Source organism: Anser cygnoides, chromosome 3 (assembly GCF_040182565.1).
Source record: "Anser cygnoides isolate HZ-2024a breed goose chromosome 3, Taihu_goose_T2T_genome, whole genome shotgun sequence".
NCBI lineage: Eukaryota > Metazoa > Chordata > Aves > Anseriformes > Anatidae > Anser > Anser cygnoides.
This window is the reverse complement of record NC_089875.1, coordinates 14,793,047-14,812,994: the sequence shown is the minus strand read 5'-3', so window position 1 is coordinate 14,812,994 and position 19,948 is coordinate 14,793,047. Positions and strand designations below refer to the sequence as shown.

General features: G+C 43.9%; 1 protein-coding gene across 4 annotated transcripts in view; it reads left to right on the top strand.

The window, feature by feature from the left end:
* Positions 1 to 19,948, top strand: part of SYNDIG1 (synapse differentiation inducing 1) — a 70,966-nt gene that overhangs the window by 25,851 nt on the left and 25,167 nt on the right. Inside the window, exon 4 of one of the 4 annotated variants that reach the window (XM_066993531.1) lies at positions 564 to 19,948. This exon is cut by the window's right edge and continues 15,102 nt beyond it. The exons of 2 other annotated variants lie outside the window; for them this stretch is intronic. In XM_066993531.1, the coding sequence (XP_066849632.1) occupies positions 564 to 656 (93 nt within the window). In that variant the 3' untranslated portion in view covers positions 657 to 19,948. Of the gene's footprint in view, positions 1 to 455 lie in introns of all 4 variants that reach the window. One more of the 4 variants, XM_066993530.1, reaches the window with a different exon arrangement.

Genomic DNA, 19,948 nt, shown 5'->3' with positions numbered 1-19,948 from the left:
GTGGTTAAACAGAGTCGTGTGTATGCGTGAGACACTGTTCTCCACCTTGCTATGTCTCTGTGGTGGTAGTGGTAGTCTTGTGAGATATTTTAGTGAGCAACGGATAGACAAAATATACTAGGTTTTAATTGACAATGGTCAGGTTCCATTGACCAAAGTACAGCTAGGAATTTTCTCTGTATACAGATTTTGAGTGGAAAACACCCTTGCTATATTGAACATTCAGATTTCCCATTGGTTAAAATAATTTAGTGTTTCCTATGCTGATCATCTGGAAAAGAAAAACAGGAGTAGAAATTCATTTCTGTTCTACAGAAGCAGATTTGCTTTCCAGGAAAGTATTTCCTTTCCCACTGAAAAATTGCTCAGTCTGTTCTTTTTGTCCAATACTAATATAGAAGTAGTTTTTACCGGAAAAGCAATGGTGTTTTGGTTTTGTTTCCTTCCTGAGACAGGCTTGCTGTTTCCAGCCTGTGCCTAACAACCACCTAATGCCCCATCATTTGTTTCGACAAGTATGTCTTCAGAAGTGCCTGCAGAGTAATTATTGAGTTTCCCAGCAGGGCAGAAAATGTAACATGACAGAAAGTCACACTAGAAGTCTCATCAGTGACTGCAAGGAAACATTCGCTTGTATTTCTATCTGCTGGTGGTAGCAGTGCCTATTGGAAATACACTCTGTGCTCTGCAGCACCAAAATCATTCACCCTCTTGCCTGCCTTTCTTATCTGCCTGCTCTACACATCTACCAGCATGGCGTATTTGTCAAAACAGAGCGGGCACTTCAGATCTGAAGAATCCTGCCCTTTAATATCAAATAAAGAGACAAGGCATGACTGTTGGTTATTTATTTGTTTGTTTGTTTATTTTGTTTTGTTTTGTTTTAATTTAAATGGTCTATCATTGAACTTTAAAGCCTCTGAGACAATTAAAGTTTGTCCAGTGGAAAATAGTAAGTTTCCTTGTCTGAGTGCTATTGATTTCTCAAGTTTGGGTCAGGGGATTTGCCTGATGATGATGACAGCACAAAGTAAGGAATTGGGAGGAAGCCACAAGCACTTTGGTACTTGGACAAGGCAGGATTTTTCACCAAAGCTGCAGCAAAGGAAGGGTTCTGAGTATGACATCACTGGCACTGTATTTGCCCTGTGTTGGGGAAAACAGTGCATTCATTAATTTCCTGCAGTAGCATTCCTTTGGGAGGCTTGGGGACTGCTAGCTGGATTTATCCAAAGAGTGAAAGCCCAGTGCAGCTCAATAAATGCAAAACAAACAACATAATAAAGTACTAAAAAGCAGCTTGGCTGAGAAGCTAATGTGCTGAGAGCCAGAATACGAAGGACAAGACATCATAATAGCTGTGATCTGATCCCAGGGGCCTGCATGACCCTGTAAGACCCTGCTGCCTTGATACGAGCATAAGAAAGGTGGGAAAGCTCTTGTGAAGGCGGGGAAGAGAATGTATTCGGAAAAGGAGAGACTGCCTTTACATTATGTTTTGATGGCCTCTTCCCAAGGGGGTGTTAGGACCAGGGACTTGCTGGTTTGAGTCCTGGAGCTTCCCGTGTGGGTGACTGAAGCACAGTGAAGTGTTAATGGGATGTTTCTGAAACTACCGGGCTTAATGATGGATGAGGACAGTTCTTTTCATTTAATTTCCTCCTTTAAAAAACAAGGTGAGAGGGCTGATGAAATGAGGTAGCATTCAGAATGATCTTTTATATGTGAGGTAGTAAAACATTATGTCCTGTTAGCGTGCAGCTTCTATTTATGGAGATCTTTTAACTTGAACTCCTGAATAAAATTTGAGCTCCCTTGTTAACATGTAATGGCAGGCTAACATTCCCCATCCTTTGTCAAATGTCAGAACTGTACCTGAAGATCAAAACTTGGTACTTGCATTCCAACCCTTTTTGAAGTTTCAAAAGTCTCCTGGGTAGTTTGACAAAAAGGCCCAGTCTGGGAAAAATCTGTGGCACATAGGAACTGCAGAGGTGGAGGCTGCATTCTTTGTGCCAGGACTTGGCACCTGCGACAACCTTTTTTTTTTTTTTTAGTAAAACTGGGCTCCTTTAGATGTTCAATATATCAGCAGATCTAGGCCTGATTTGCTAAAGATACATTTGCACTGCAGCTCAATTAAAAGGGTTGAATCTCACAGCACCCAGCAGTACGTTTACGCTGCATATGTCTGTGTCACTGTGCAAAAGAATTGTACAAGGATCGGTGTTGTAAGGTTTCACAGATGCTCTGTATGAACGGAAAGATTAATTTTCCCCACGCTCCATAAATGCAACGTGCTTCCGCCAGGAGCTATTTCCGCTCTGTGTGGGACTGGAGGCTTTTGCCAACGTGCTGCTGACTTAAGGCTTCTTGAAAGCCATCTGCACTGAACGGTGCAGCTGTGCAGGGTCTGCCATGTGGTGGAAATGAAGATGTGCTTCGGGTCTGTCTGAGCCAGCAAGGAGGAGCACTGGGCTCAGAAATGCACACTACGAGAGCAAAAAGCTGTTCCTTGCTATCGGGATATCTGGTTTTCATGGGCAGGGCATTGCCTAATGATCTTCCTATCCCAACCAAAGCTGTGAGTCCCTGCTTTTCATCTTTCCAGTGCTGGGAGGGATGGTGAGATTGGGTGGGTGTCCCACAACCCCACTGGCACAGGTTGTCTGCCTGGTCACTCTGACATCCCATTAAATGGTTCCTGGGTTCCCTGGGCAATCCCAGCTAACCTGCAGCTAAAAGGGTAGGGGCTTTGTTCACGTGAGCCATGCAGGCAACCTCTCCAGAGACACGGCTTTAGGGTAACTGCTTAGGAGGGGTAACATTTCCTAGTACTCTGATTTTTCAGTTGACAGTGTATATTGGATAATTTTCTATTTTTCTACAAACTGACTGTGTGATTTTTTGGACAGCTTATAGCTGAGTCTAAAGGGTTCAATCATTTTTTTCATGTAGTTTGCAGGGAAACCTTTGCAGAGGAAAGTGTAAATATCGTATGCCTTTCATCAAAGTGTTTGATCAAAACAAACAAACAAAAAAACTCATTATGTTTTTTGTTTTTGTTTTCTTTTTGTTGTTGTTGTTGTTTTTGTTGTTTGTTTGTTTTTAAAATCTCCACCCTCTGGGGTTATGCAAGACCCTATTTATTTTTTATTTTTACAGAAGTTCTTAGATTTGTAGATTCTAGGTAATTCTGAAGCCTCATAAGTCAGAGAAAGAAACTTAAAAAATATTTTGGTCTTGCCAAGTTTACCATTAATCCTATCAGACAAGTTGTAAGGGCCTGTCAAGCTTAGTTGGGGCTGGTAATTCTGCAAGGCCTTTTTGTCTGGGACTTCTTTTTCTCCAAGTGTCTACTTTAAGGAAAGAGGGCAACACCTTGGCACAATTTTCTTTCCCATCTTTCAAAAGAAATACATGACCAGAAACTTAAGTCTGAGCTAGTGTGAATAAGCTTTCCTTTGTCTTTGCTCTGCTGTGGGATGTGAGCCATGGGGAGCGCATCACCCCTGGTACATCCCCACCAAAGCATTCAAGAGATTCCAGCTGGGCCAGAGCAGAAACAATAGCAGGTACAACACCTCCTCTATTAATTTTGGATTAATACAATAACAATAATAAAATAAATAAATAAATAAATAAATAAATAAAATTAAAATAACTCCATTCCACGGAGTCATCTGTGACCAGCAGGAAGGTTTTCCTAGCCTGCAGACAGCATAATCTCTTTGCATTCCCCTAAATCCTTCCTGCTGAACCTCCCTGTTTCTGTCAATGTAAATTTTCATTGGCTGCTCATTCCTTGATTCTCCCGCAAGCAGCAGGAGCCAGGTGTCCGCTGGCTTTCTCAGGCTGACAAATGCCAGGACAGGTTTAGTGGGATTTTCAGGAGGCATAGGCACGCACCTGAAAAATCCCACCGGACAATTTTCTGCATGCTTAGGTGCTTAAAGAGCCTCCAAACCCTGGCCCTGCCCTCCTCCTTGGCAGCACGTGTGGTCTGGCAGGCAGCAGACTGCAATCCAAGCACACGAGAGCAGTCGCTTCCCGTCTGCCATGGTTACTCCATGTGGCAATTAATTCCCTCGTGCAGTGATTGAGGGCTGCACGGCTCCGTAATTATTCCCACAATCCATGAACTGTTTGAATGGCACAGCTCAAAATATCATCGTTTGGATTGCCTTTGCAGAAAAGCAGGGACTTGTGCACTTTTCTCTTGCATTTGCTTTGGCACAAGGCATACACGATAAACCAGAAGAGCAGCTTGTCTTTCTTCGTGATAACTTCTGGGCCATTTGGTTACCTTCTATCCCATTTTCAGAGATAGTGGCTTTGAAAAAAACTTTATTTTGACATGTTACTGTGGTTGCCAGATAGAAGAGAGCGACAATGTCCGTGTCCCCGCTGGGAGGGAGAAGACAGTATGAACTTAATCAAAGACAGAGATTAGATGCTCAACACGCGTGAATGTATTTCACATTCTTTGTTTTTCTGCATCAAATTTTGACATGTAGCCACTGCTGAAAAGGACAGAAAAATAACATCCAGGTGTTATCTGTTGAATATTCATTAGAAATCCAGCTCCTAGACCCCACCTCAGCTAGAAAAATCATGAGACAGGACAACACTGTGACGCATCACACCACCAGACTTGCTTTGTGTGGGGCTGGAGCTCTCCCTTTCACAGCTGAGTCTCAAGTGTTTGGAGGATAACGCCCCAGGCCAGCAGAGCCCATGGGGCATGCAGCTGATGTGTGTGGCCAGGGCACAGAGGAGGCTGTATTCAACAGGGCATGTGTGCAGAAGGTCGCTGCTGGCTGCCTGGCTGTGCTCCTCCCTTTGCTCCCAGCAGGCAGATGGCAGATTTGCCGGGCAGAGGATGGTAGCGAATACTGAGCAGCACAACCTGTGCTAGAGTTAAATAACATGGCTGCTGTTCTCAGCCTAGGTACAGACGGAGGCTGGCTACCTGCTGAGATAGCCAGGAACATGTGGCACTGCATGAAAGAGTTGGGTCTCTTGTTCTTGGAAGCGCAGCTCTGAAATGGATGCCCCTGGCCCTGGAATTGGGACGTTTGGGTGACATCCCTTGGCTTTACAAAAAGGCTGTCACATGGTTCAGTACATTCAAGGTTTGCAACTTCTGCTCTTTTCAGAGGAGAGGAAAATCTAGTCCAGAGCAGAGAGGCAGAGAGTGTCTCGTGGCCCGTTGATTCCCAGGGGGCTGCCAGCATCCAGCTCTGCCCCAGACCATGATAGGTGCTCTGAAGGGGGTTCATTAACTACCCGCTCCTCTAATTCTCTGCTTTCCAGACTGGAGTTGGCTTCCAGCCAGTGGTGAGAGTGTGGGTAGACTTATGCTGATTTTTCACTTCGGGGTAGACATCTCCTGAGGAGAGAGATGTTTCTGCACACACAAAAAAAATGGTCATTTAGTGTTGTGTGTCAGCACTGCTGATTTCATTGGGCTGTGGGTGAAGTCTTGGGCCAGAGAACTTTATCAGTGTCTTGTATAATTTCCTCTTCATTCCTCTTTGTCCCTTTGATCTTGTGGTCACATTTCCAAGTCACGAACTACAATTACAAAAAAGAGATTAGATTAATGAATGGCCTGATCGTTTCAGCCCTTAAGCTAATTTTAAATTGGAAAGGTAGCTCACACGTAACGTTCCCAAGAGAGTTTAATTCATTATGGAGGTGTTTAATTACAAGGAAGTTTTGGGACAGAAGACACACCAACTTGAAATGCGTGAAGAGATTAGGGGTCTATTTATTAACAAGAACATCCTGCACAATGGCAAACTTTGTATGGGAATTGTTCATTGTCAGACTTTTATGCCTCACACATTATGCTGAGACAGCAGGAGCCAAGAGACGTATCAATAGAGTTCTGCTCCAAGGGTATAAAACATTATTCCCTCCTGGCATCCTCTTTTTGCCCTGCTGTTAATTTTTGTTGCTCATCTATTGGCTCATTATTTCACGGGCTTATGAGACAGTGAATATTGTTTCAGCACAGAATAATGCACCCGCAACAGGTTACTTGTGCTCCTGCCACTAAACCTGGTGTATCTGTGCTACCCACAAAATCAGAGGCATCTGGTGGAGGCATCTGAGGAGTAGGGTGATAGGTCAACAGTTGATTTGGTGGTTCAGGCACCCTGACATGTAAGCAATTTTCACAAAGTTTAAACAATATCTTAATTTTAGGCAGTGATGTTTTATTTTTTTTATGATTTTTTTAGCTTAGTAAGAGAGGATTTTTTTTTAAGCATGGACAGGAAATTAGAATTACAGTGAGGGGCTTTTGTTAGTAAACTGCTCAAGTCCCAGCTAAATACTTGTTTTTCACACTTGCAAATGTAGAGTGTCCAGAAAGAATTATATTCTAAGAGACAACACAGAGGTAGATATTCCCTGTCCAAGGGCAAGCAGAGGGAACATGATTTTGCATGCCTCCAGGAGAGTAGGGAGTTGTCCATGCTGCTGTGGAGTGGCAGTCAACCATCTCCCCCTGGAAGACAAAGCACCATCCTCCACCCCTGCAAAGCCCTGAGATATGAAACCTGATGCATTTATGGATGACATAATCTCTTCTGGGCACCTCAGAGAGGTTTTTGAAATGCCCTTGTGTAGCATTTGCCTCTTTATTTATTTATTTGTTGCAACCTCTGGTGCTGCTGGAGCCAAGAAGGAGCTCCCTCGCTGGTGTCAGCGGTCACAGCTCAATAAGTTAATGGTGCTGTGTCAGTCAGCTCCCACAGGGATTAGTGCTTCAGTGCCCTGCTTTTCCAAGTGAAGGAAAATGCAAAATTGTTACCAGCAGGCTCTCCAATGCTTTCTTTAAACAGTTTCTCTCTCAGACGTTTGCTATATTCATCATGAGGTGATAAGATGGGTAGTTTCTTGAAGACAGACTTGGCATGCTCTGAAGTCAGTCCTGTATTTGGGGTTGCAGCATCCCATGCTTGGAGGCTGGACAAGCCCTCCTGAGACTTCTGCACACACACTGCAGGGAGAAAATGTACCTAGGAAGGTGGCATGTCAGTCCTAGCTGCGACCACTCCTCCCATCCAAGTCCTAGCAGGGAGGTGTCATGCGTGATTGGAAAAAGTGGCAATGTGTTGGCACATTTCCATACTCAGATCTGGACTTCCCTTCATCCTAGTAGGTCCCCTGCTGAAAAAGGCATGAGAAAAGAAGAGATCCATTGCAGATCTGGGAATGGAGCACAGACCTGTTTCCCCCTCCTTGTTGGCCATCCCACTATCTGCTTGACAACTGTCAGCTGGCAAGAAAGCCAAAAAGCTTTAGATGCTGCTTCAAGGGCTGTAGCAGGAGCCCAGTGATGTGATGTACATCCTCACATCCAAGTGGTAAATTATGTCCTTTGAATTCTCCTGTGGCAAGAAGAGCGCTGTTTATATAATAGAACTTTCTTTCATCTCACACCGTGACAGTACCCTTTTCCAAAACAAAAACAAAAGAAAGAAGGCACACACATTTGAAGTTTAATATATGCAGAGGTAAAATGAATAGATGTTTTCAACAGCAAAGATTAAGGTTAACCTTTTATCAGTTTGCAGAATGTTCAAGTATTCTTTTTCTTCTTGGAGATCAACACTGTGTACTCAGGGCTACCTTCTAATCTTGGATATACAGCTCGCCATCTTTCAGTAGCTGTTTTGGTGAGTGCTACTGAATTACTACTTTGTTTGGATGCACAACAAAGTGAAATGATCACTTCTGATTATAATCTACATATCTCTTTCAAAGGAACTGCAGAAAAACTCTTTGAAGGGAAGATATGAATGTAATGATCTAGGCATCCAAAGATGCCTGCCAGACAACCGCAACTGGTCATTGATTTAACCAACTTCCCATCAGCAGAAAAGAAATAAAGTTTTTATATGGTTATTTTGTGATAAGCCAGAAGAACCAGCTGAAAAGGAAGGGATGAGGACCTATCAGCAGCTGTGTAGTTTGTATCGAAAACTGCATCCTGCCTTCCCACAACTAATGGCTATACTCTTCAGCCTAAAATACACACTGGATTATCTGTTGTATCAAAAACATCGAAACAGATGAGTCTCAGGACCCACTGCAAGGCAGAACCTGAGACAGGAATGTGGCTGTTTTATAAACTAATGTATTTGCTGAGATAGGAAGGGAGAAGGCTCTCTGTGGCTTCCATGTTTTCAGCTGTTGTGCCTGAGCAGCATGCATCACTGGTGGTTATGCTCTGAGGTTTTTCCTCTGGAGCAAATAGTTGCTATGACCATCCCAACAGTGATCCTATAGACTTTCCAACTGACTGCAAGGGTTTCTTCACGTGAAAGCTAAAATATAGAAAACTAATTGTGTTATGGGAGCCCACTAGGTCCCCCTAGTAGAGGGCAACATAGTAAAAAACAGGCTTCTGCTGCTAGTGGCGGTGTCCAGGGGGACCAACAAGACCAACAAGAAATAAACACATCCCATTAAATTAAATGGAGAGATTACATTTGGTTCCCATGATCCTGGGCAAAATACTGAGCCAAGCAGGAACAGCTTCCATGAGGCAGCCACTAGAAATTCAGGCTGCCTGAGGCATACAGATAGGTGTTCTCCGGCTTTGATAGTTCTTACATTGATCTATAAGCGCCTTGGCACTGCCTCTTACCAGTCCCTGTGGTCTCCTGCTTCCAGCCCTTGTTTCATTTGTGCCTAAAGTGGTTGAAATCTTTCACCGAGAAGTGAAAGATTAGTTCATTATCTAATATTATTGCATTGTTCGCAAACACTCTTTCCTAATCTAAACAACAGCATTTGCTGGATGCTTTGCCTCCAGCTGTACCCACAGAGGTAGGCAGGACATTAAAATGCACCTATCAAGGCACATGATCTTAATGTACTGTTGGTAATAAAACTAATGTAGTATTTTATGTGCTCAGGGGAAAAAACACCAACTTTTTCCTGTTGTGAAAATCTTTCTTTTCCCTTCCCCCATGCCAGTGTAGTATTAAAATGCATTCATTATGGGGAGTGATGAGTAATGAATTATGAATGACATTTCTACATCTTGACATTTATTGTATTATTTCTATGAAGTGTGAAAGATTCATGGTTGCTTGGGTGAATGGAAGTCCTTGCTTGTTCACAGAGGAACTCAGCTTCCTCCAAAAGAAGTGGAGAGACCAGGGATGAAAGAAGAGCGACCATGGCGCAGAGCAAGAGATGGAACTGACAGTCCCTGCTTCACCACATTCCTCATCCTGCCTTCCTTGGAGTGAATGCTTTGTTATTATGCAGTCCACAGGAAGGAATGAAACTCAGAACAGTTGTTATCCAAAATTCCCAGGCCCTAGTACATGGATGGCCAAAGGAGAATAAGCAGTGGTGTGATGCCATACACATACATAGACATACTCATGTAGTTCATGTCATGGCCTCTCTGAGCTGCTCTCCAGATATAAAAGGCACCAGGTAGTAATAGCACTTCCTTACTTTGCTCATAAACAAAGATACTTGCAAGCTGTTGTATGGTATGCAATTTCCTAGGTAGATTGTCTCCTGTTACGCTGTTACTGGCTCCTGCCCTTAAATCTTCATGTGGATACCAAAAGGACTCAATATCCAGCAGAATTAGGCTGCAACAATTTTCCTTTCCAGTCACTAACCATCTTCTCCCTGAAAAGAAAGGAGAGTTTCTGTTAGCATCCATCCCAGCATCACGAGGTATATCACCATGAGGGTCTTCTCCTTAAGGCTCCTATCTCTTGGATGAGGCACAGAAATGTGATGGTAGGAGTAGGAGAGGCCAAACCTTTTGTTTCCAGGGCTGTTCAGGAAACCATCCTGGAAGAGATTTCATTTTTTCTTTCTCAGTCATCTAATGGGGGATATCTGGAAGAAATCACATTCCCCCTCAAAAGTTGGTGAAGAATTCCCTGTCCATGGTTCAGAGCCTCACAGCTGCTCCCAGCACTTCCCTTCCCTTGTGTCGATAATGACAGACAGCAAATTCAAAATCTTCCTAGGTGTGATATCCCAGGAGATGGGATTTTGTGTCCCCAGACACGTGGGCCTTTGGACTAAAATAGTAATCATCCCAGCCTAGGATTTCTGGATTTCATTCTAGACAGCACACTCAATAAATAATTTTGCTGAATGTGTCCTCATTCCTTGACCTTGTAGCACAGATGGCATTGTTCTTAGCAGGTTTCTACAGCCTACAACTAATTAAGCAATTAATTAGGAGCTTGCACTTACACAGGAGCTATTGTAAAGCAATAACTTAAGTGACCTTATGGGACCTTCCTACAGCATTGATCCAAAGACTCTCCAAATTGTCTTTGCTAAGGTTTCACTGCGTCTGCTTAGTCTTAATTTGAACCACAGCTGTGACAGATTGGATTGACCCTGAGCGTTGCTGGGTGCTTCCTGATATGCCTTGAGGATGTCTCATCTGCATTTGGAAGCTTTCCTTTAATGAAACTCACGAAGATCATCTTGGCATGTGGCATGCAGTGGCTATTCCTAAACTGTGGTGGAAACAAATTTTTTGTTTCCCAGGGCTTTCAGAATTCCCATGATTTTAATGGATGTTTACATCGCATGGGGATAGTTTCTTATTCTTACCCTATCTCACTTTATTCTGTCAACACTTTAGCAATTTTCCCCTCACAAACCTTGTTTCAAGCCTTTAGGTATTCTGATTCTAATTGTGTCAAAGAAATTATGCCTAATGACTCTCTCCCCCATTTTTAATAACTTTTGTGTTGTATAATAGCAACAAACCCATAATACAAATGTGTATGTCTGCTGATTGGAAAACAGATCATCTTGGAAGTTTTCAGTGCATGTAAGCACTCTGACTGAAAGAAGAATAAGAAGCATTTGTTGATATTCACTTTTTTTATTAACAGCTAGAAATTTCAGGTATTTCAGGGCATTGGATCCAGCCTGGGGAATAGGTAATATTGTTTGTCTGTTTTTTGCTCATGAACTGCAAGTGGAGTTTTGTTTTCTCCACACATTTCTTATTCAGGTGAAATATTGAAAATGGAGAAGAAGGAAGCGGCATTTAAGCGAAAATGAAGGTAATATCAAAGAGCAACTTTTCACTGTAGCTTGGGTTGAAACAAAGAGTGTCTCAGTTCAGGGTTCCTGTATTTCTGTGCGAACATCAGACCCAGATCATCCCTTGCTCCATACACACTACCTCTAAATGGGGCAGCACATTGGCTCTGCTTCATTGAGGGAATTGAGGACTCAAGAGCAGAAAGACGTTCATCATGGAAAGGTAACAGTAGCATTCCTGCTTCTCCTGATGATGCAGCTCCCTGTGGGTGATGCCTGTCTCTAGCAGCCTTTGCATCCATAACCACCAGGCACACACAATACCCACTATTTGGGCAGATCACACTGCCAGTGCACTGGGAAAGAACAGGGAGCTGAGTAAACTTCTGCAAAGTCCATCCTCACTGGAGGTTCCTCCCCTCATCAAGCAGTTTTGTCAATATGCCGAGAAGGGTCATTGCTCGACCTGTTGGCAGGAGCAAGCTGTGGTAGGAATACTGCAATAGCAGCACTCGCTTGCCCTTGGAAGTACCTGTCCTGGATTTATATGGTGATTCAGTCCTTAATGCATTCATAGTGGCAGAGGTTTCTGTTGCATTTCTCTTATCTGTCATTATGTGAAGCAGCAGCAAGTATGTTTGAAGGCTGCCTGTGTCTCTGCTAGATTTGGCATGGAGGGTTTTTTTGGTACAAAAAAGAGGGTGAGCCTGAGTCTTGCTTCCTCTTTATTTGCAGAGAGTACAAAAGGAGGGGAATCTGCATGGTGCCTGTTGGAAGGCACCATGACCAAGATGCTCTGGCCATTGCACAGACTCTCTCCTCCTGCCTTTCCAGCCGTGCAGTCAGCCTCTGCACACCTTGGTGTTGATCTCTCTGCCCCTTGGGCCCAGTGCTCCTTTAGCCAGAAATTTCCCATTTACCATGTCCCAGGATGAATGAATGAGCCAATCTTCAAAACCTATTAGGGATTAATTACAAGCAGAAATTATACTGTTTTAATTAATGCAGCACACTTCAGGCAGCCCATCCCTGTAACACAGGCTTGGTATCAATACCCTTTATACCAGGAAATATCTTCTCAAATATGCAAGAAAGTATAGGAAGGAGTCATCTGTCCAGCAGAAAGCACACTCTGTTACACGTAGCTTGAAAGACAAAGCAGCTTCCTGCTGGGTGCAGTCGTACCACCACTGTCTGTAGGTTGAACTTAGGTTCCCTGTGTGTTGTCCTGGACGTTGCTGGGGTGACGGGTGAGAATCACATAAATTACAGTGCTTGAAGAGCTGAAACGGGGACACCAGAGTGTGGCTGTGTCAGAGGAGAGATAAATCTGCCTTTCATGACATATTGTACACAGGAAGGTGTTTTTCTCAAAGGAAGTGAACAGAGCAACCCCGTGGAGCTGAGCAGCCCCACGAGGAGCAGACACGCAGGGAACATCAATGGAAGTGTGCTGAGATTGGGGCTTGCCCTTTAGTGCCAGGAAATTTCCTTCTCGTCTTTAAAACCCAGAGAGTCACAAGAACATGGATTGCATTGGAAGCCAGTGGGATTCAGGCTGCTGTTATTTATCAGCATTGAAAAAGCAGTCATATTCATTAGCTTCTTCTCAGACAGAAAGTTTCAAAAGCAAAACCTCTGAGGGTGAGCGATTTTTGTCCTCCATGGTCACTTGGGACTTTGGAGAGGTATCCTGAGGAAGGAGGGAGGAAAGAGCCTGCCAGTGGTGTGGTGTTTAGTGGGGAAGGTTTATGCACAACAAAGGCAATTGAGGCCTTCAACCTGGTTCCAAAAGTCCAAGGTAGTTCTTCCAAAAGCTGGGTGGAGGAAGAAAGAGTGGTACAGGCCAGGCTTACAGGACTTGAGAAATGCTTGCTTCCCATAGAGGCTTGGCCCTGTCCAGACCAGGGTGCTGCTAGCCTACTGTCCTGGCTCCAGCAGCAAGCCAAAGGAGATGTCCAAGGAAGACCTTAAGGCTAAAAAAAAAAACTTTTTTATTTACTTTTTCTTAAACCTAAGTCATATATATGATGTTTCTTACCAGATGGCAAATTGGTTGTTTTCCACATGGAGAGTTTGCAGGATATGGAAAACCAGCTCGGCAGCCACTGTCAGACAGGTCTGCTGGTTCAGTTGAGTGGCTGTGCTCAGCCACATCATCCCAGGACACTTTCAGTCTGCGGGATGGGAAATGCTTTTCCAAAGAGTCGTGTGGTGTCTTCTTGAGCTCACAGGGAGAAGAAGGACCTGAATGAGGGTAATGGACCTGAACCAGGGCAATGGGATTGATTTTCCTCTTGCAAGGTCAGCCAGCTGATGCTGTGCCATAGCATCTTCCCGAGGAGCAAGAACTTTCCTGCTTACGCCACTGCCCACATACAGGGGTACCCATTACAGTCAAAAGTGAGAATTCTATCTTTAGATGTTTAAAATGCTGCTCTTTGGCAAGAAACAAAGAAAATATTTAGAATTTTTTTTTAAAAAAAGGGTCAAGATCTGAACATCTCTCAACGTTGCAGATCATACCTGAACCAGGGAGCTTCTGTTTTGCTTTTGAAATGGGATATGTGTGAAGATTACGTTGACTAGCTGTTTGCCACAACATGATTTTGGGGAAATAGCTGCTCCCCCTCATTTTGGGAAGTCAGCCAAACCTGAACAATATTACAGTGATCCATGTCACAGTGAAACCTGGAGCAGAGATACTTGTATATTCACTGTTTTGTTACAAAGCCCTGATATTATAGCAAAACTTTTTTTTCCCTTGTACCAGCTCCCTTGCTGATTTGAGGCTTTAATGTTTTTGTGACCACAAAGGAAACAGCATGTTTGAAAATGATTTGATAAGGCCAAAATAATTTACCTCCTACCAAGTGTGACATATTTCGGCAATTGCTAATTAAGCTGAGAGATTGCTGTCATAGCTCAGCGCAAAGGAAAATCACAACCTCTGTGAAATCTCTTTGGCAGAACATGCATCATCTGCTATCTCCACTATGAGCACAGGGTGGTGACAGTATTATCAGCATAAAATCACCCTTCCAGTATGTTCAATATCTCTACCAACCTATACCTCCCCAACCCGAAGCGTTCATCATATGTGGCTGCACTTATTAGCGAAGCAAATAAGATCATTGTTCCTAGCAACTGCACAGTGAGGATTAAGGATAAAATGTAGAAATGACACTATTTGTAAACCCTGTTCAGGTCTGTCTGGGGCATCCAGTTAGGGGATACCAAGGCTTCCATTTTAAGGTGACCAGATGGAGCAGAGTATTATAGTAATCTCAGTACTGATAATAACCTCAAACGAATGTCATAAGCATAGGTAAATCTCAGGGTAAAACTACGATAGGCAATGTAACACCAGTTTTTCATACATTGCCATTCATCCTGTGAAAATCATTTCTCAGTGATGTTCTTTGCTCAGAGGTGTCAGGGAGCAGCAAAATGAGGGTTGTTCTACAAGAGAAGGGAAGCTAGTAGCTGGGGGTGACAATCAGGCAGAGCAGTGTCCTCATCATCGCAAGGAACAGTCCCACAAGACTTGACTGCAGAGCCCATTGCTGCACTGAAAGCCTTGACAACAGCTACCTGCATCTCCACCTTTGCAGAAACTGGAGCATGAGGAGCATATTTGAGCATGAGGTCTCTTGGAGGTGTAGATCACTGTCCCCTGAGATCTGGGAAGGTGTTCCTGTGTGGGGATAGTTTAGACAAGGTGAGCTGTAATGTCTGGATTTCTACAAAATGACACATAAGACCTGAAACCTCCTTGGCCATAAATAGTTCAGAAGAGATATTCAGCAGTAGGAGCAAATGCCATCCACTCCTTGAAAAAAAAAAATAAGAAAAAATACCTGCTTGCTATATTGCTATTTTGGCAAGTCCTCATACTTCATCGTGGTCACAGAGGTAGATTAATTTTTATTTTTTTTTTGTAGAGTTTGCTGTCTAGTATCTGGATTTTATTTTCAGCCTGTGCTCTTGAAGCCCTGAAAACAAACTGCTCTTTCAGCTTGAGTGGGAGAGTTTGTGGTCAAAAACATGGACGAGGTTGGAGCAAGCAATGCAACAACCAAGTGACTGCTGGAAGGGTCTGAAGGGCATTGGTGTGGATGGAGCAAAGCAGCAAGGACAAAGGGAAACTTCTCTAAGCTGGAAAAGGAAAATCTGGTCATGTGTGAGGAAGGGATTTCTGTCCATATTGATTAGGAAGGTCTGCAGCATAGGGATGGCAAAGAACGTAGGCAAGATGCAATGTTTAAGTAAGACATTTCTAGGGTTGGTTTTACACCCCTGGAGTTACAGAAACAAATACCTACTTATATGTAGCAATCCCTATTTATTCTCTGTACCATGTGCATAACAGGACCAGGGAGTCTCAATCTTGGGAGACAAGCAGAAAAGAGAAATCAAAGCTGCAGCCCTGATGTGATCTGGGAAGCTCTTTTCTCGCTGCCAACATTTTAATCACTCTGAAATGGGCAAGTCAACTCATGCAACTTGTGCTTGCATCAGGAGGCTCTGTCCCCTCTCTCCTTATGTAAAGTCTCAGGGGTTGCTGAGCTGTCAGGATTGAAGAGGTAGGCTTTCAGGAGGCTGTGAATTACTCTCCAGTACCCCTGTACTGTCACAGCAAGCATCACAGATGAAACTGCAGCCCATAGCTGGTTACGCTCTGCTGTTGCTGTGTCTTTTTCTCAAACCCCTTGTTGTAGCCAGGCATCGCTTTGACCAACATCAGAGCACAGGAGAAGACAAGCAGTGCCCCTCCTTCCTTCAGTCTGGCAAGTTGTGATCCTCCTTTTCTGCAGCAAAGAGCTGGAGCAGGGATAGGAGGTGTCAGGAGGGAGCGGGCTGTATTGGGGCAAAGGGCTCCTGTGCTCCGAGGCAGGGGGGAGTGGAGAGAGGCATGTGTGAATGAGCCCCTATCTGCATAAGGCTCATGAATGACGTAGTGTCCTTGAAGCAGTTCAGGACCCTTCGTGGGTGAATGCCACTTCATGTGACATTATGTGTCACTGAGAATGTCATTGTGCGTCGAAGTCCTCTGAGGAAAACCCGCAATTCTCACCTTAAAATGAAGTCGGCTACGTGAAGCAGTGCTCTGAAAGGCACAAACAGCAATGCCAAGAGGATTTCACCAGGGCGTTTTAGCCAGCCCAGCAGGACAGGATGTTCAACTGAGCAGCCAGAACAAAAAATGCTGCTAAAGGCTGCAGTTAAATATTTCAGTTGCTGTTTGGATGTACGTACAGCTGAGACATTGCTGATTCGTTTGTGATGCCTGAAATTCTATTACTTCTTCAAAAGCCAAATTGCTCTGCTGTGCGTATACAAGAGAAAGCCTCCTGCTTTTCCCTAGTGAATTGATTTAGGAGAGAAGGGAAACATATTTTGGAAAAAAGCAAGTTAAAGATTTTTTGTTAATGATAAGTGGCTGAGAGTAATTTGGTTTATTGCTAATTTCAAAGAAAGGAAACAGAACCATGATGTCATGTCTTTTAGCTCCATTCAAACATTTCATCTCCCCTTTCTTTCTGACTGAAATGACTCATAAAATCATAGACATTAGGCATGGCAAAGACCTTTAAGTTCATCTTGCCCATCTGTCTGCCACCACCAGGTTGTTATTTAGAATGGTAAACAAGAAAACCATGTTAGAGACAGACACAATGTTCTCTCAAAGAATGGGAAGGAGTAAGATATTCCTCAGTCATTTGTGTGTATCACCCTAGGTCTGAGAGCAAGGAGCATGAAGTCAATGCCAATCTCCATGAGGCATCAAATGAGACTGAAGCAGACCTTACCTTTTCAGCCTGAGAGCCTTTCCAAAGATAAAGAGCCTGTTCCCACTCCTACCCATTTTTCCCTCTGTGTATTCTTGCTTAAATCACTTCCCACAACTGCTTTGTCACGAGTCTCTTTTGGTGACTTAATTTGGATTTAATGGTTTAATTTTCAGATCTACTGGTTTTCACGAACTACTGGTGGAACTCATTGGGAACAATAATATGTCCTAGAGCACCCCTGGTGAGAGACACCTCAGGCTGAGCAGTCAAAAATATGGGTGCTAGAGGGAAAGGTGACTTGCTGGAAATCCAGAAAGGCAGGCCTTGAAACAAAAGGTGGCAGAGGAGAACTGGTCTGTTGCTGCATCTTTGTGGAGGGCCTGGCGTGGCTGGATCCAGTTCCCTTCAGAGGAGGCTGAAGGACGCTCGTCAAAACCCTGTCCTTCACTGCCTGCCTGTGAGGCTGGGACCATCTTTTGGAAATATAGGGTTGTGGCATACCAGCTCACTTCTGGGGCTACTAAATGCAGTGCAACCAACTAATACCTTTATTAGTCAGCAGGTGCATTGTGCCAGGCTGAAGACAAAGTTATCTGAGCTTACCCCAGGCTCTCCCAGCTTGGCAGAGCGGCCTGGCAAGGCAGGGTCCCCCCAGGGGTGCGCTGACCTCTCTGATGAGCTGTCTGTCATGGGGATCTCCGTCAGAGCTCGCTGCCTGTGAGCCCCTGTGAGGAAGGATCATTAACTCGCAGCCTGCCCGCCTGTGGAAAAGGGTATCTGTCTACCTAGCAGTGAAGGATAGCCAAATCAACGCCCAGTCAGACTCCATTAGCACGGCCCTCAGGAGGCAAATGCCTCTTAACATGAAATTACGTGCCACTGATCATTTCACCAGCAAGGGCTCCCGATTGTTTCACAAACCAGTTTTCCTCTAGTGAAGCTTCTTCAAATGGCATCTTTCACAGCGAGTGAACCTGCCTCCTCAGAGGCGAGCGTGAAGGCAAAAGCTGTCTGTGGGCAGATTCCCTGCAGCTGCTGCAAGAGGCACAAGCATCCCCAGTACCAGAAATGGGCTGAAAGCCAATTTAGGGCCCCCCAAAACCCAAGACTGGGTTACCATGACCTACCAGTCAAGATTAACGCTTGTCTTGACCCTTCCTGTGTTTATCTTCTAGAATTTCTTAAGTGTCCTTATGTTGGGAAGGTCTGTGCCCAGAGATTCTCTGGCCCCTTCCTCCAGCTGTGCACCATTCTCAGAAAGCCCCTTTCACTCTATCCCTCTCAAATCCCCTCAACTGCAAGGAAATTTCCAAGCAGTAACAAAATAACTTAATAGACATTATATGAACATTTGAGGTTCCTGCTCTCCAGGGCTTAGCTCTGCCTCTAGCTCCTAGATACCTCCAGCAGGATACAACAGAGCAGCTTTGGGTAATAACTTAGCAGAGCTTTGATTACACAGCCCCTGTTGATCAGCTTTCATGCCAGCACCTCTCCAACAAAAGGAGCTGCTGGCCCCTTAGCCAGGCTGGTTGAGCTGGGGGGTGCAACCCAAGCAAGGAAAAAATGTTTTCTGTTATCTCAGCCAGCAAAGACATGCCTGTGAAGGCAATAATGAGCCCCTGTTGGCTTTGACAGTGCTGATGATGCCGATGTTGGATCACCATGAGGGAACATTACATGGCTTTATATTTGTGATTTACATAGATTGCATTGTAGAGGTTTACAGTCTAATATATGCATTTGGTGCTCTGTTGGGAGCAGTAAAGAAGAAAATCACGTAATAAAGAGCCTTCTGGTCCTGACATAAAGTTCAGTATAATACGTATTATTATCTCTGCCTGTGCCAGCCCTCCCTTCTTGCTATTGCCTACATTTTCAGTGTGTGGCAGTGTTACCAGCTCCTGAATGCCAGCTAAGCCTGCTTGCTGCTGGAGAGCAGAGCAGAGCAAAAGTCTGGAGAGGAGGTCTCCAGGGAAAAATGAAGGAGTGGTCTCCAAGTATGTGAAAGGCAGATGCAGACTAGGAGGGAGTAAACTCTTCTCCATGTCCACTCCAGGACAGTTAAAAAGCTCAGCCCTAGATTGCAGTGAGGTGAGTCTGGATTAGACTTTAGGAAAATCTTTCTAGTAGCTAAAAATAGGGAAAAGCTATATTACCTTACCTTGGTAAGGAATGGAGAACAGGTGAGATGAACCCTCAGGAATAGTTTTGTAACATTTATAGGCAGAGCTCGAGGTTTCAAAAAGATCACCACTGGTTTTGCTAAAACCCTCTCTTGATGCCAGTTTGATATACACTGGAACTGATCTATTGCCATGCCTCTGCCCTGTGCTCTGTAATTTCAGTGTACTTCAGGAAAAAAAATAAAAGGCATACCAATGTGTAATTGCACACAACAGCAATCTCTCTCAGTCTTGAATTAGTTTACTGGCTACCCGATAACTGATGTGTTTGCAGCCTTTTCTGAACTAGCCCATTTACAGATCTTAGTGGGCTACTACTTTCTCTTTTGCCAGGGTTGCCATTCAATTTAGCAAGCATAATGGCAGCACTCTTTTAAGCCACAGAGGCAGGTGGATGGGACTGAAAAGTAGTTAATTTTTTTCGAGGACCAGGGTAGAGTTTGCAGTAAAGACCTGGTGCCTTCCTCTTCCCACCAGTAGGTTCTCCATCAACTTGAGAAAAAAATAATTTTCCATCCTAAGAACTCTTTCCAGACTCCAAAAATTCAGCTTGGGTTGAAATTCTGGTCCTGAATTTTCAATGCTTTTCATAAAGAGAAGGGAAATAGGTAGGTCAAATGACCAAAAGACAATTTGCAAACCTGGAGACCCAAATCTTTCCAAGTGTCATTCTCCATTTGTCACAAAAATAAACAAATAAATAAATAAATAATTAAATAAGTCAATTTAAAAATCAGGTTTTGGATTTCATTTAATACTATGATACAAAAAAAATAAAAAGTTGAGCTCACAGAATGTTTGGATTTCAGCTAATTCTCAGTCTAAACGTAGAGGTTTTTGCCAGCATTCTGCTCAGAGAACAGGCAAATTTTCCACATTTGCTTCACTGCAGCAGAGCCTGAC